The sequence below is a fragment of the Notamacropus eugenii genome, chromosome 2 (genome assembly GCF_028372415.1).
Source record: "Notamacropus eugenii isolate mMacEug1 chromosome 2, mMacEug1.pri_v2, whole genome shotgun sequence".
Lineage (NCBI taxonomy): Eukaryota > Metazoa > Chordata > Mammalia > Diprotodontia > Macropodidae > Notamacropus > Notamacropus eugenii.
Window position 1 is genome coordinate 309,009,949 of NC_092873.1, and position 17,140 is coordinate 309,027,088.

General features: G+C 40.3%; 1 protein-coding gene across 1 annotated transcript; it reads left to right on the top strand.

Annotated features, from left to right (window-relative positions):
• Window positions 1–326: 326 nt before the first annotated feature.
• Window positions 327–3,137, top strand: LOC140527772 (C-C motif chemokine 26-like). The gene is made up of 3 exons (XM_072644946.1): window positions 327–492; window positions 1,237–1,348; window positions 2,487–3,137. Exons 1-3 carry the CDS (start codon window positions 417–419, stop codon window positions 2,587–2,589), a joined length of 291 nt encoding a protein of 96 aa, XP_072501047.1. The 5' UTR covers window positions 327–416; the 3' UTR covers window positions 2,590–3,137.
• The last annotated feature ends 14,003 nt before the right edge of the window (window positions 3,138–17,140 follow it).

Genomic DNA, 17,140 nt, shown 5'->3' on the forward strand with positions numbered 1-17,140 from the left:
TAGTAGGAAGAAGAAAAGGGAGAGTGAAGAGAGGAAAGAAAGATGAGGAGAGAAGAAAGCAGCTTTCTCAGATAGTCACTGCTTCCCACTGCCCCCTGCCCCCACATGTTGTTTCCCACCACACCCACTTATCTATACTGAGGATCTAACTGCACCACACATCTATACAGGATCTTTATCTGTCCTCTGGTGAGAGCAAGTTTTCCCCACAGCCTTACTCTACTTGTAGGGAAAAGGAGTTTTCCATGTGGTCATTGTGTCATAAATAACTTCCTTTCCTCTTGTGAGTCCCCCCACCTCTGCAGGGATGGGCAGGGAAAACCCCAAGTGCTGGATATAAATACCAGTCCTGGGGAGATGGGGAGCTAGCAGAATTTGAAGGTTCATCATCCCCAGAAGCCACAGCTCACTCCAAGATGCAACACACCTCCGTGGTCCTGCTGTGTCTGCTGCTTGTACTGCTGGGACCTCAGAACAGTTTCGGCAGTAGTTGTAAGTAGGAGGCTGATTATTTAGTTTCTCCCTTCTCCAATGCCTTAGAGAACAAGAGAAGACCCCCATATCTGGGAGACTTCTCTAGAGAACCTCAAGCTAATTTCTGGTTAAGATTTCCTCTGAAGAGAGGAAAGCCATACAGGAGAAGAGGGCACTTCTCAACTTGGGTTGCAGGTAGATAGTGGGTGAGGGTCTATGGCAAACAGATAAGGTAGAAGGAATCACCTTCTAGAGAGCAGGGACCTTTTTGGTCCATTCTCCCTCTGGGGTTGATGGACTTAGAATTAAAGCTGAAAAGAAGGGTCTTAAGTATTATTGAGTCTGCTGACTTCATTCTACCATGGAGACCACAGTGAGGTTGGATGAATTGCTCCAGTTTGCACAGTTTTGATGTGACAGAAGGTGCCTTGCAGGGTGAGAACCTATATTTCCCCATGGCCTTTCCATGGCTCTCTGCACAACATGTGTCACTGTCCTATTAATATAGGTGGGTGGTAAGGATCCAGTTTAGTAGGTTGGGAAGGCAAGCACCTGAAGAGCTTTGGGGTTCTGAGCCCCTTGTTTCATTGAGAAACCATGTAGGTGATTTTCCCTAGGAGTTGCTCCTGTAGCCAGGCTCAGGCAATGCTAGGGAACAGCACAATCTTGGAGATGCCCACATTATGCTAATGTAGCTGGTGAGGTGAGCAGGCTTCTTGGCAAGAGTCAAGTTACAGACTATCTTCTGGGGTTTCTTTACAGTGGTTGATTCGAAGCCCACCTGCTGCTTTGCTTTCCTGAAGAGGAGCCTTCCACACAATCTCATCAAAAGCTATGCTATCACTAGCCGTTCCTGCTCCTACAAGGCTGTGATGTAAGTTTCTTGCCCCACACATGGTTTCACACTAATGGGGGCTCTGTAGATTCCTCCACCAGAAATGAAACTGTCTATGACAGAATAAGGGACAGCCAGGAGAATCTCAGGGAGCAGAGGAAACATTTTAGCTACTTAGGCACTGAGGGGCGCTCTTAGGTTAGAATCAGTTCTGACCTGGCTCAGTGGGATCATAGCTCCAGATTAGGTACTGGAGGAATGGAACTGGGGCCCCCAATTCCCTGCTCTGAAACATTTTACTTATAGGACTTTCTGAAGGGCAGAGGAACCAGGGGAGTAACTAATGAGTTTTGAGGGAGAAGAGGATACTTTGGTCTTCTGAACAGTCTCTGTGAAGTAGCCACAGGTCAGATGATATGAAACAAGAAATGTGATTCAGTGGTAGGACCATTATCTCAGGAGTCAGAAGACTTGGAACCAAATTCTGCTTCTGACACTTGCCATCCTTGTGACCTTACAAAAAAGCAAGTCAGCTCCCTGGGCCTCATTTTCCTCCTTAGTGAAATAAAGGGGTGGTGCTGAACTAGATGGACACCGAGGGTTCATCCAGCTCTAAATCTATGAGTCTAAGTCATGTAGATGGCATGAAGAAAAGAGCCTATAGTAAGAGGAAAGAAAGAATCAAAAAGGTAAGGGGGGGATTGGGATGAAGGTTGGAGTTTGGAAGGGAAGATTGATGGGGCATTAGGTTCTGGGAAGAAATAAAGGACTTTACCCCAAGGATGGAAGGCATGAATGAGACTGATGTTGGTTTAGTCATCCTCTGTTATTCTAGGGGGGAGGACAGCCCTTTCGCTCAGAGCCCCAATGCATATTCCAGGATCAGGGAGGGACAGATTACCACACTGGCTACTGTTCTGTAAAGCAAATATGACAGACTGTGTCTGTTAACCAGGACTGAGTTGGGAAGGAATGGAAGGGAAAGACGATAGGAGGCAGGTTCCTGGGTGTTAAAGAAGAGGTGAGGTTCCTGTTTTATTGTCCAAGGGTTAACTCTATCTCCCATATAGCCTACTCTTTCTACCCTTTTAGGGATTTGATCTCAGTTCCCTGTTAGAATATTTGACTTTTCTTTTGACAGTGGTCTTCAAGCTTTCCCTTTGTCTTCCTTTCACAGGTTTACTCTGAAGAAGGACAAGAAATACTGTGCACATCTTGAAGACAAATGGGTTCAGGATTACTTGAAAAAAAATGAACATAAAAACTCAAATCAAAGCTAAATTTGACGGCTACCTCTAACCAGAAGACTAGCCCGATTCCACCGGTTGCGATTGTACTCCTCCTTCCTTTGTATATATTGTATATAATTGTCTATGTCAATGTTGTATCCTTAGAGTATAAGCTCCTTGAGGATGAGAAAGGCTTCCCCTCCCCCACCCTTTTTTTCTTGTATCCCCAGGACCAATCACACTGTCTGGCACATAACAGGGAATTAACAAATGTTTGTTGAATTGAATTGAAAGTGGCTTTCCAAAAGAGAATGAAAGCAATCTGGGCAGCCCAGAGCTCTGTTTATCTACTATTCCCTTACTGACAATTTTGCCAGTCTCTGAAGCTTGAACTAGGTCTCAATAAGCTATTATTGTGTCTTATTTATTGACAGGTCTAAAACCTCTGATTTCTGTAACCTGTCTATTACTTGGACTCTACTTGGAAATGGAAGTGTAGCCTTAGTTGGTCTCAAACTGAGTGTCAAAAGGCAGCATAGGTCTGTTTGACTTGGAATGAATGTAACTTATCTAAATTAAGATATATAAATGCTCTAACTCAAGTTCCTCTGTCTTTTTTGACTCCCCTTGGTTCCTGGGCACAGTAATTATTAGACTCTTTTGCCTTAAGCCATAGGTAAAAAATCCAAATCTTCAGACAAGTACCCAACTCAGAAGGGCTGAAGAAGGGTTATGTGGGGTACAGAGTGAAAATACACTCTTCTTTATACCACAAGGATCAAATACTAGAGACAATGCCCTTACTCTCTCTTCTAGCCTGACTGGAGACTCCATCACTTCCAATGTAGCCTTGCAAACTCCTGTGGCAAACACAGACAGAATGAGACCAGAAAATTAAATTTTGGAGCTGGAAAAAACTTTAGTTAGCTTGGGACAGATCATCTCCCTTCTCTGAGTCTTAGTTTGCTCACTTTTCAAAGGGTGTGGGGGGTTAGGCTAGATTATCTCCCAAGTCAATTTCAGTTCTAACATACAGTGGATGGATAAGTCTTCATTGTGTGATGCTGACTGTCCCCCATAGCAGTTAGGTCCAAATCTGTACTGCTGCAGCAGTCCCCCCACAGAGTCAAGGAAGAACCCTTGCAGGATTAGAATAATTCCAGGCTCCTTCTTTACACTTTCCTTTCCCTCTCGAAATAACCACTGTGTTGAGAGCCCCTTCTCAAGATACTGTTCAGTGTCTTTTGCAAGAATATAAAGAAAGAGAAGTATATTTTATCAGTTTTTCGGTTGACTTGAATAAGGTTTAATTATTCTTTTTTTTTATTTTTTTATTTTTTATTTTTTTAATGTTTAACAATCACTGCCATACAATTGCGATTTTATCCCTCCCCACCCACCCCCCACTACCTCCCTCCCTCCCCACGACTGCATACAATTCTGTATAGATTCTACATATACTTTCCTATTGAGTATATTTTCACTATAGTCATGCTATGTAGTCAGACTAAGATAAATGAAAGAATCCGTATAACAAATCAGAACATGATACACAAACAGATACACATACACAAACATGATCTGCTACATTATGTGAGTGATTTCCATATTTCTCTCTCTGAGTGTGGAAGGCATTTTGCCTTGAGGTCCACCATTGGGATTTTTTTTTTTTTCAGAAGTTCTTGTGTTATTACAAAAATCTAAGTCTACCAGAAAAAACTCTCACACACTGTGGCTGTTGCTGTGCATAAAGTTCTCCTGGTTCTGCTCCTTTCACTCAACATCAGGTCATATAAGTCCTTCCAGGCCTCTCTGAAGTCTTCTTGTTCATCATTTCTTATGGCACAATAGTACTCCATTACATTCATATACCATAATTTATTCAGCCATTCCCCAATTGATGGACATCCCCTTGACTTCCAGTTTTTGGCAACTACATAGAGTGCTGCTATAAATATTTTTGTACATGTGGGACCCTTTCCCATTTTTATGATCTCTTGGGGATATAGTCCTAGTAGCGATATTGCTGGGTCAAAGGGTATGCACATTTTTGTAGCCCTTTGGGCATAGTTCCAAATTGCTCTCCAGAATGGTTGGATGCGCTCACAGCTCCACCAACAATGAATTAGTGTTCCAACTCTCCCACATCCTCTCCAGCATTTATCATTTTCTTGTTCTGTCATGTTTGCCAATCTTATAGGTGTGATGTGGTACCTCAGAGTTGTTTTGATTTGCATCTCTCTAACCAATAGTGATTTAGAGCATTTTTTCATATGATTATAGATAGCTTTAATTTCTTCCTCTGAAAATTGCCTGTTCATATCCTTTGACCATTTATCAATTGGGGAATGACTTGTATGATTATAGATTTGGGTCAGTTCTCTATATATTCTAGAAATGAGGCCTTTATCCCCGAGCTTAGCTGTAAAAATTTTTTCCCAATTTACTACATCCCTCCGGATTTTGGTTGCATTGGGTTTGGTTGTGCAAAAACTTCTCAGTTTAATGTACTCAAAGTTATCCATTTTGCATTTCATAATGCATTCTATCTCTCCTTTAGTAAAGAATTCTTCCCTTCTCCATAGATCTGATAAATACACTATTCCTTGCTTCTCCAGTTTATTCATGGTATCAATCTTTATACCTAAATCATGTACCCATTTGGACTTTATTCTTGTGTACGGTGTCAGGTATGGGTCTATGCCTAATTTCCGCCACACTGTTATCCAGTTTTCCCAGCAATTTTTGTCAAACAATGAGTTCTTATCCCAGAAGCTGGGGTCCTTGGGTTTATCAAACAGAAGGTTGCGATATTGCTTGCCTACTGCATCTTGAGTGCCAAGTCTATTCCACTTGTCTACCTCTCTGTTTCTTAGCCAATACCAAGTGGTTTTGATAATTGCTGCTTTGTAGTACAGTTTGAGGTCTGGTAGCGCTAGGCCACCTTCCCAAGCATTTCTTTTCATTAGTCCCTTTGATATTCTGGACCTTTTGTTTTTCCAAATGAATTTTGATATTATTTTATCCAGCTCTAGAAAGTAATTGTCTGATAGTTTAATTGGTATGGCACTAAATAAGTATATTAATTTGGGTAGAATTGTCATTTTTATTATATTAGGTTTAATTATTCTGATGAGGTATCTAAGCCATCCCTCATGTAGGGGCCTGTAGAAATGCTTTTCTAGGGCCAAAGTACTTTGTGAGTCAGAACATACTTAAAATTATAGCTTGTAAGCCCCTACCAATTTCTTTCTTTTCTTCCTTCCTTCCTTCCTCCCTCCCTTCCTTCCTTCCTTCCTTCCTCCCTTCCTTCTTTCTTTCCTGTTTTACCAGCAAGTCAGAGGACACACTTATTCAAAGCAAATGATATTTAATCAAATACCATAGCAAATACAGAGACAAGAAAAGATTCTCCTACTTTCCTATGGGAAAAACACTGTCCTACAGGTGACCATGCTACTAATGTGGAAGAAAGTGCACATGCTGAGGTTACACATGACTTTGGAGCATACATGAAATCATATTGTTTAGAAACACAGAGAAAGCACACCCTAGGAGATGTATGTAGACAAGGTTACCATAAGGATGGTATAACTCATACTGCTGATGTTATACCATTGATGTTTTCTGGTGATGTCACTGAGTTGCTCTCTCTTTCTGTTGGGCATTCAATCTCTGCTCTTGTCTGGATGGTCTCACTTGCATCATCTCCTTTGTCTTGTGTTCTTTGACCATCCTCTTTGCTGCCATCTGATGTACTTTGGCTATTTGGTCTTTTCATGTCTGTCTGTTGCTCTTTGCCACCATCTACTGGACTGCCGTGGCTAGAAAAATCTGTGGCAGAGATAGCTAAGCCAAGGTGCCTGTACAAGTCACCCAAATACCACAGGCAAAGATCAGATCTTTTCTTTGAACTGTCTTTCTCCTCATCTTTGGTTCTTGGTCCCTCAGCCCCAGATAACTACTGCCAGTTGAGACTGGGAAATCCTTTGTAACTCCTGTCAAATTCTTGATTGTGAAAGGAACATGCATTTCAAGAATTCCCCCTTTCCAATTGCCAGCCTACAGAATTCACAGGAGCTATTAAAGGAGCTGGGGTGCTAAGCTTCCCCTTATTAGTAAGATCTTCTTTGAATGACATGCCAATGAACCCTTTGACTGCTGTAACTGGGGTATATTTCTTCATTTATTGTGTACGCAATTGTCTACTTTCACAGATTTTTGAGGTTATATATATATAAACTTTCCACAAGAATGCTTTCTCCCACCTCTTCCAAGAAATAACTAAGAAATGCACAGAGGGAATGTGGAATAGTGGAAAGAGAATAATTTAGATCCAGGTGACCTAACTTTGAATCCTAACACTATCACCGACTTAGTACCTGTGTGACTTAGAGGAAATCACTTATCTCTTTGGATATGTTTCCTCACCTGTGAGAGGATTGGAATAGATGGTTTCTGAGACTTCCAACCTGAGATCTATGACTATAATTCTGTGCCTTAAAGATACACAAGTGAAACATTTACAAACTCATCATTTATTCAGAAGGTTTCCTGATTGGCTGAGAGTAAGCCCAGAATTAGAGGAATGAACCAATTCTGAGAGTCCCATAGAGGCAAATCCCCAGGGTAGACAGAAAGTTTTCCATTTTTTTTTTTTATTACATTAGCATGGCCTACCCATGAGCAACTAATGTTTTTCCACTTATTTAAATATGACTTTATTTGTGCAAAAAGTGTCTTGTAATTGTGTTCATATATTCCCTGGGTTTGTTTTGGCAGGTAGACTCCTAAGTATTTTATACTGTCTACCCTAGCTTTAAATGGGATTTCTCTTTCTATCTCTTGCTGTTGGACTTTGTTGCTAATATATAGGAATGCAGAAGATTTGTGTGGGTTTATTTTGTAACCTGCAACTTTGCCAAAGTTGTTTATTAATTCAAGTAATTTTTTACTTGAATCTCTGGGATTCTCTAGGTAAATCATCATATCATCTGCAAAGAGTGATAACTTAGCTTCTTCTTTGGCTATTCTCATTCCTTGAATATCTTTATCTTGTCTAATTGCTACAGCTAACATTTCTAGTACCATATTGAATAATAGTGGTGATAATGGACAACCTTGTTTCACCCTTGATCTTATTGGGAATGCATCTAGCTTATCCCCATTGCATATAATGCTTGCTGAAGGTTTTAGATAGATACTGCTTATTATTTATGGAAAATTCCCTTTATTCCTACGTTCTCCAGTGTTTTTAGTGGGAATGGATGTTGTATTTTGTCAAAAGCTTTTTCTGCATGTATTGAGATAATCATGTGGTTTTTGTTAGCTTTGTTGTTGATGTGTTCGATAATGCTAATAGTTTTCCTAATATTGAACCAGCCCTGTAATCCTGGTATGAATCCTACCTGATCATAATGTATTAATCTCGTGATAAGATGCTGTATTCGTTTTGCTAAAATCTTATTTAAAATTTTTGCATCTATATTCATTAGGGAAATTGGTCTATAATTTTCTTTCTCTGTTTTGTCTCTTCCTGGTTTGGGTATCAAAACCATATTTGTATGATAGAAAGAATTTGGGAGGACTCCTTCTTCCCCAATTTTCAAAAATAGTCTATATAGTATTGGAATTAACTGTTCTTTAAATGTTTGATAGAATTCACTTGTGAATCCATCTGGCCCTGGAGATTTTTTCCTAGGGAGTTCATTGATGGCTTGTTCAATTTCTTTTTCTGAGATGGGGTTGTTTAAGTATTCAACTTCCTCTTCTGTTAATCTGGGCAATTTGTATTTTTTAAAATATTCATCCATCTCGTTTAGATTATCGAATTTGTGGGCATAAAGTTGGGCAAAGTAGTTTCTAATTATTGTTTTAATTTCCTCCTCATTGGAGGTGAGTTCACCCCTTTCATTTTTAATATTAGTAATTTGATTTTCTTCTTTCTTTTTTTTAATCAGATTGACCAAAGGTTTATCAATTTTATTAGTTTTTTCATAAAACCAACTATTGGTTTTATTTATTAATTCAATAGTTTTCTTAATTTCAATTTTATTAATCTCTCCTTTGGTTTTCAGTATTTCTAATTTGGTATTTACTTGGGGATTTTCAATTTGTTCTTTTTCTAGCTTTTTCAACTGCAAGCCTAAGTCATTGATCTCCTCTTTCTCTATTTTATTTATGTAAGCATTCAAAGATATAAAACTTCCCCTAAGAACTGCTTTTGCAGTATCCCATAAGTTTTGGTATGTTGTCTCACTATTGTCATTCTCTTGAATGAAATTGTTGATTGTTTCTATGATTTCTTCTTTAACCCAACCCTTCTTTAGAATTAGATTATTTAGTTTCCAATTGATTTTGGGTTTCTCATTCCATGGCCTTTTATTACATGTAATTTTTAATGCATTATGATCTGAAAAGGATGCATTGATCATCTCTACCTTTCTGCACTGGATTGTGAGATTTTTATGTCCTAGTACATGGTCAAATTTTGTAAATGTTCCATGTACCGCTGAGAAAAAGGTATGTTCCTTTCTATTCCCATTTAATTTTCTCCAAAGATCTATTATATCTACCTTCTCCAGAGTTTTATTTACCTCCTTAACCTCTTTCTTGTTTATTTTGAGGTTAGATTTATCGAGTTCAGAGAGGGGGAGGTTGAGGTCCCCCACTAGTATAGTTTTGCTATCAATTTCTTCCTTCAACTCCCCCAACCTCTCCTCTAAGAATCTGGATGCTATACCACTTGGAGCATACATGTTTAGTAATGATATTGCTTCATTGTCTATGGTGCCTTTTAGCAGGATATAGTTTACATCCTTATCCCTTTTGATTAGATCTATTTCTACTTTTGCTTTGTCTGAGATTAGGATTGCTACTCCTGCCTTTCTTACATGAGCTGAAGCACAATATATTCTGCTCCATCCTTTGACCTTTACCCTATGTGTATCCCCCCGTTTCAAATGTGTTTCTTGTAAGCAGCATATTGTTGGATTATGACTTTTAATCCATTCTGCTATCCATCTCCGTTTTATGGGAGAATTCACTCCATTCACATTCACAGTTATGATTACAATCTGTGTATTTCCCTCCAACCTCTTTCCCACCATTTGTGCTTTTAGCTCTCCCATCTCCCTTCCCCTCCTCAATAGTATTCACTTTTCTCCCCCTCCTCCTGCAGCCTTCCTCTCCTTCTTTTAGCCCCCCTCCCTTTTACTCCCCTTTACTCTTATTGCTTCTTTACTCCTTTTTAGCCACCCTCCCCTTTCTTCCCCCTTCCCCTCCTACTACCTATAGAGCTAGCTAGGATTATCTACTTAAGATTATTGTTCCCTCCTTTGAACAAATCAGATGAGAGTACCTCTCAAACAATGCTCATCTCCCTCCCCTCCTTCCCTCTACTGTAGTTTTGTACTTCTTCCTGTGATATAATTTGCCATTTTCTGCTTCCCCCTTTTCACACCTCCTATTACAATCCTTTCTCATATTTAAATCATATTTTTGACATGACATCATTCACTTTATACCCGTTCCCTCTACATATATCCCTTTTATCATAATAGCTGCACAGTTCTCAAGATTAACAGGTATCATCTTCCCTTATAGGGAGGTAAACAGTTTGCCCTAATTGAGTAGCAAGTTTTTGTTTTTATTTTTTCCCCTCTGTTTACCTTTTTATGATTCTCTGGAGACCTGCATTTGAAGATCAAATTGTCTATTGAGTTCTGGTGTTTTGGTCAGGAAGCTCTGGAAATCCCTTATTTCGTTGAATGACTTTCTCCTTGCCTGAAATGTTATGCTGAACTTTGCTGGGTAGTTGATCCTTGGTTGAAGTCCCAACTCCTTTGCCTTATGGAATATTGGGTTCCAATTCTTTTGATCTTTTAATGTAGAAGCTGCAAGGTCCTGTGTGATCCTGACTGTATGTCCTTGATATTTGAATTGTTTCTTTCTGGCTGCTTGTAGTATTTTCTCCTTCACTTGATAGTTCTGGAATTTGGCAACGATATTTCTTGGGGTTTTGATTTTGGGATCCCTTTTGGGAGGGGAACGGTGGATTCTTTCGATGACTATTTTGCCCTCTGAGTCTAGTACTTCTGGGCAGTTTTCCTTGATGATTTCCTGGAAGATATTGTCCAGACTCTTTTCTTCATCATGGGTTTCTGGCAGGCCAATAATTCTTAAATTTTCTCTCCTGGATCTATTTTCCAGGTCAGTTGTTTTTCCAATTAAATATTTTACATTTTCTTCTATCTTTTCATTCTTTAGATTTTGTTTGACTGATTCTTGTTGCCTCATTGAGTCATTAGTTTCTACTTGCCCAATTCTAATCTTCATCGTATTGTTTTCTTCAGTTAGCTTTTGCATCTCCTTTTCCATCTGACCAATTTTTCCCTTTAAGGAGCTATTTTCTCCATTTAATTTTTGTACTTCTTTTTCCATTCGACCAATTTTCCCAGTTAGGTTTTGTGTTTCCTTTTCCATTTGATCAATTTTCCCAATTAGGTTTTGGGTTTCTTTTTCCATTTGATTAACTCTTCCTTTTAGGGAATTATTCTCTCCAGTTAATTTTTGAACTTCCTTTTCCATTTGTTCAATTTTCCTTTTCAGAGTGATGTTCTCATCAGTGAATTCTTTTTTTATGGTTTTAAAATCATTGGCCAGTTTTTCTTTTATTTCCTTCTTCAGCTGTTCCAGGTAATCTAGTTGTGCTTGCGAGAAATTCATAGTCCCTTCTGAGGTTTCAGATGGAAGTACAGTCTCAGCTCTGACCTCTTTGGTGTTTGTGTTTTGGTCCTTATCCCCATAGAAAGATTCTATGGTTTTTTCACTTTTCGTCTGCTTTTTCCTATTCATGATGTTGGCTGAGTGTTGTAGCTTCTGGTTCTTTCAGTCAGAAGGTACAGATCTTTGAGTTGAGCTGATGTGTGTCTAGGCTAAAAGCAGGTTTTTGTTTTTTGTTTCCCAGATCAACCCTGGGGTTAGTTTGTTAGGTATGTGGGAGGGGTGGTCTGGTCTCAGGAGATCTCCTCAGCTGACCTGAGGCAAAGGCAAGGTCAGGGGATGGTGATCCCAGCTTCCCTATTGTCTTCCCTTTTCCCCTGGAGGGCTGGGGCACGCCTAGAAGCTAATGCGTGTTCCCACCCCTCCTGGGGCTCGTCTCCCGGCGCTGAGGCTTGCCTGGGTCTCAGTGCGAATTTTCTCTGCCCTGGGTTGTCTGTCCTTCCAGATTGCCTCCGCCACAGTAGGAAGAATCCCCCTTTGCTATTTTTCTAGCCTCTGGTGTTATGAGACTATTTGCCCCCTTCTGCTGTTCCCGCTGATCCAGGATTTATCTGGGGAAATATTTTATGGTTCTTTCATGGTCATCAGGGGGGAGGAGAGAGCATTTACTGATCACTCCGCCATCCTGGCTCCCGGAAGTTCAAGTAGGTGACTTACCGAAATTTAGTCTTCAGGCTGAAGGTTTCAAGGGCTGCTGCGCCGATATCTGGCGCTCAGCAGCTCTCACCAGCTCGGTTTGGCTGGCCTCCTGCTCTGCTGGTTCCGCCTGCCGCTCTCAGGCTTCTCAGGTCCCTTCCACCCTGCTGCACTGACCGCGCTGCACTGTGTGCTGGGGGCTAACCCCCACGGAACAGATCCTTCCCGTGGACCTTCCAGTCCAACCTGGGCTCTGAATCTGTCAAAGTCTGTCACCCACTGGATTCCACACCTCCAAAGTCTGGTCAGATTCTCCTTTCAGAGGTATCCAGAGGAGTTTGTCCAGGAGCTTAGGTGAGTCATTGCTTTCACTCTGCCATCTTGGCTCCGCCCCCTCAGAAAGTTTTCCAAGATAGAAGATGCCATTGTCAGCCAGGCCCAAGAGACAGTTAGAAGGGAGCAGCCTAGATTGAAACAGGATAGACAGCCCCTGGCTTTGGAAACTAGCTAAAGATTAGGTTACAAAGCTTTGCTGCTAATGAGTAGATTAAAAAAGTACTCATAGCACAGTATTTCTGAGTGTATACACTTTCTTTTCCCTTATAATTATTCAGATGAATGAGTGATCTCATGGGTGTGAGTGTTCCTTTCAGTGATGAAGATAACAGCACAGAGGTGCCTTCTCATCTTGGGAGGTTCTTATCTGTGCCTTTCTCTTAAGTTCATCACAGGAAATGCACCCAATATTCTAGGTTTCATCACTCTCCCCTCACAGTACATGGAGACCAGCAGAACACAAAGTTTGCTTATTTGTTGATCCATTAGAATGAAACCCCCTCGAGCATAGAGACTGTTTTTGTTTGTATCCCCAGGGCTCGGAATAACCTACAATACTTAATACTTTGTTAGTAGGTGGATTGATCCCTTGCTATTGTTGTGTTAAAACGTCCCATTTTCTTTTCCAAATTATACATTTGTTGATGCATTTATTCATTCTGTATTTATTATAAATCCTTGAAATGACAACCTTGTGGTATAGATTGTATGGAAAAATCTAGAAGGGAAAGACATAAGTGGGTGAGACAAGGGTAGCAAGAGATAGTGACCATCATTTGAGCAATCAATGAACATGAAGTTATTAAGTTCTTATGATGTGTCAAGCACCAAACTTAGCTTTGGGGATATAAAGACAAAAGTGAAATAATCCCTGCCCTCAAGGAAATTACATTCTGATGTAGGGAAGGCAAGATTTCTTTTAGATTAGATCATATCACATCACAAAATATATCATATTATTATATCATTTCATATCACATTATCATTTTGAATGTATTTTCTATACATGATTATATAGAGAACACATTCAAAATTAATATAGTGCTATTTAGATAGGGAATGCTCTAGCAATTGGATGGCAGTATGGACAAGGACTAGGAAAAGCTTCATGAAGAAAATAGTACTTGAGTTGGTTCTTCAAGAAAACCAAGAAGTAGAAATTAGGAGGGAATACACTCCAGGCATGGAGATGGGAGTTCAAGTAGGGTGTATGAGGAGCAACAAATATGCTGGCTCACAGAGCTCTGTCTAGGGAAGAAATAATGTGTAAGAAGACTAGAAAGGTAGGTTGGTTATGAAAGGATTTTATATTTGATCCTAGAGGGAATACGGAACCACTGGAGTTTGTTGAGTAGGAGAGAGTGCATGATAAGATATGCATGAAGAAAATCACTTTGGCATTGTTTAGAGATTGGATTGGAATGCAGAAAGTCTTGAGGCAGAGAGACTAACTGGTAGACTAGTGCAGGGGCCCAAGCAAGAAGTGATGAGGGATTGAACTAAAGTGGAGAAAAGTGGACATTTTTGAGCACCATTTTGAAGACTGAAATTGTAAGATTTGGCAACTTATTGGTCAGGTGGAGTGAGTGAAAAGAGGAGTTGAGGATAATGTTTAAGTTTTGAATCTGGATGACTGAAAAGATGGTGGCACCCTTGGTAATAATAAGGGGAGTTTGGAAGAGCTGAGCTTTGGGGCAAAGATAAGTTCTGTTTTGGAAATTTTGATGTCTCCAAGACTCCCCTTTAAAATGTTCAATGGGCAGCTGCTGAGGCAGAACTAAAACTCTGGAAGGAGATCAAGGCTTGACATAAATCTCGAAATCATCTGCATGGAGATGGTAATTGAATCCTTGAGAGCAGATGATAACAGGATGATAAAGGAGTTAGACAATTATTATTTGGGTACAGCTTATCTCTGACCTTAAGGAGCCAAGTTTTCTCAGGGATGAGGCAGTTCCAGGAGACCTGAGTCCTTCCATAAAGGTTCACTTGTATGGCAAGTTTAGAAAGCAGTAGGGCTGGAACCATTATGACACATTAGAGGCAGCAAACCAGCTAAACTCTCTCAACATTTCCCTCTAAACAACTTTTAAAATACGTCCTCAAATCCAATTTTGGAGTGGCAGAGTCAACACAAAATCAAGGTGAGACATTTTTCCAGACTAAGAAAACTGAGGAGGTCTTCAGAAGAAGTCTATAAACCAGGGTGGAGGCCTGTTTGGTATTAGTACATGCAGGGGAAGCAAATATGGCCACAAAAGCAGTAGCAGCAGCAGCAACTTCGGGAACTCTCTGTCGAGAGTCAGTAAGAGGGGGTATTGGGGGTTGAACAACTGGCCAGAAAAAAAGATTAGAGTGGATCTGTTGTTGACACTGGTCCAGTTGGTGGTAGAGTTGGCACTGATGGGCAACTCTATTGCCAATATGTGGTTCTGTGTCAAAGTTCCAGAGTGGAAAGGAGGTTGGTGGTCAGCCACAGGTTGAGGGGCCAGTGCTTGCTAGGTACAAATTCACAGTTCGGTCAACAAACAGAAGAGCAATAGAGGAGGTGGTATGGTACAGTGGGAAGGAGTCCTCAAGTCAGAGAACCTAGGTTCAAATCCTACTTCTGTTACTTAATATCTGTGTGACCTTGGGCAGATCACTTGCTTAAGTTTCTTGGGTTTTGTTTTCCCCATCTGAAAAATAGGTAGATAGCTCTGACTTCCCTTTCAGAACTGGATTGAAGGTTCTATTTATTAAGGACCTATTCTTCTAGGCATGTGATAGCATTTATATTTTTTTCTCCTAGGTGTAAAAGTGCTAGAAATCTCCAGTATCAAATCTCTCTCCCTCTCCTTCTCCCCTTCTCCCTCTCCCCTCCTCCCTCTCCCTCTCCTTCGCTCTCTGTCTCTGTCTCTGTCTCTCTCTGTCTCTGTCTCTGTCTCTCTCTGTCTCTCTGTCTCTCTGTTGCTCCCCCCCCCCCCCCCCTGCCCTTCCAAATCATGGTCCATACCCCATCACTCCTCCAGGAAGTTTTTACCTGCTTAACACCAACCATTATCATCAGCGTAATCTCTGACTCAGCCTTCTCTTCAAAGAGCTCTTGCAGTTCGGGCACAGTTTATTTGTGTATCTAAACTTAATCTTTTTGATCTCCCTATTATAGTTCTAACTTCCTCTATTATGCTCCTAAGTATGTGCTTTGTAGTTGTAAACAGGCTGGTTGAATGCTTATATCCTTAATGCCAAAATACACTGTCTCTAATCATGATCTCCCTCTTACAATTAAATCTCTATTAGCAAATTGCCCGGGAACAAAGGCTTCTTTCCCACCCTTTTCCTTTTCTTAAATACTAAAATCCCACAAAGTTGTACTTGCCACTGAGGGAACTAGGAGAAGTCTGGATGTATTCAATATTGGGTTAGCAGGAGTTGAGGAAGAGGAAGAGGAAGGAGAGGAGGAGCTCTGGAGGACTACCTTTTTCTGACATTATTTGGCTGTTTCCTCTCCATTACTCTTATCTAAAAACCACAGTCTAAGAATCTTAAATTACATTAAAAGAAACATCACTTCCAGGAATAAGGAGAGGAGTCCTCCTGAAGAAGCTCTAGACTGTCGGGAACACCTCTGGAGTACTGGGCTCTTTCTAGGAACAATGATTTAGTAATGTCACTGATAAACTAGAAAGGGTCTACAGAAGGGGAATAAGAAAAATGAATCGATGACATGCAAAGAGACATTGAAGGAACTTCGGGGAGCTCAGTGGAGTGGTGGATCGAGCACTTGGCATAGACTTCAATCTCACATACTTCCTAAGTGTATGACCCTGGGCAAGTCACTTAACTTCTGCCTGTCTCAGTTTCTTTAACTATTAAATGGATACAATAACAGCATCTACATCACCGTGCTATTTGAGGATCATAGGAGATATTCTAAAATGCTTGTCACAGTACCTGGCACATGGTGGATGTTTAATGAATGTCTATTTTCTTTTTAGCCTATCTTTCTTTTTAGTCTTTGAATAAGACTCAACTCAAGGAGCACAAGATAGTTTTCTTTGGGCAATTGATAACTGTGCCCTGGAACGGGAGCAGACATTTTCTGTTTGGTCTCAGGACAAAGAACCATGAGCAGTGGGTGGGAGTTGTAATTTCAACTTGATGTCAGGGAAAAAAACCAAATAAAACAAAAAACATCAACTCTGTAATGATGAGAGCTATACAAATATGCCACTAAAAGGAATTTTTTTGTTTGGGTTTTTACCCTGATTTACAGGGCAGAACTAAGGACAACGTGAACTAAAAGGAGTTTATTAAGATACATCGAAGTAGTAACAGGTAGATGAACTAATCACTAAAGATCAGCAAGGGATTCAAGATGTAGGCAGCATTATTGATAACTTTTGTAATTAGATGAGGACCATTTAGAGTGGACCTACCTCAGCAAAAGGGGCAGGGCATTGCATCTCATCTTCTTCCCAAAGTAGCAGATATGTGACAGGTGGGGCTAGGGGGAGATTGGCTACATGATTTATAGCAGGTGATTCAGAAACTGTAGACTGAATGACGCTTTCTCCAACACTGATTAACAAGCAGGGCTGGGAACAATGAGTCAGAGACAGCGTAACTTTCAGTAATGGAACTAGTTGCCTTAGGAGGTAGACAGTTGTCTCTCATTTTATTTTTTCTCCAGGTTAGGCCCTTTTAATATGTGCTAAGACAGGCCAGTGAAACAGGAGACATGAGATAACATTTGCCTTTTTTAATTTACAGTCAAAAACAGGCATGAAAGTGAAACAAAACAAAAAACTACTGCAGATATTTGTAGGAAAGATGGTTTTGTATATGAGGTATAACATTATAT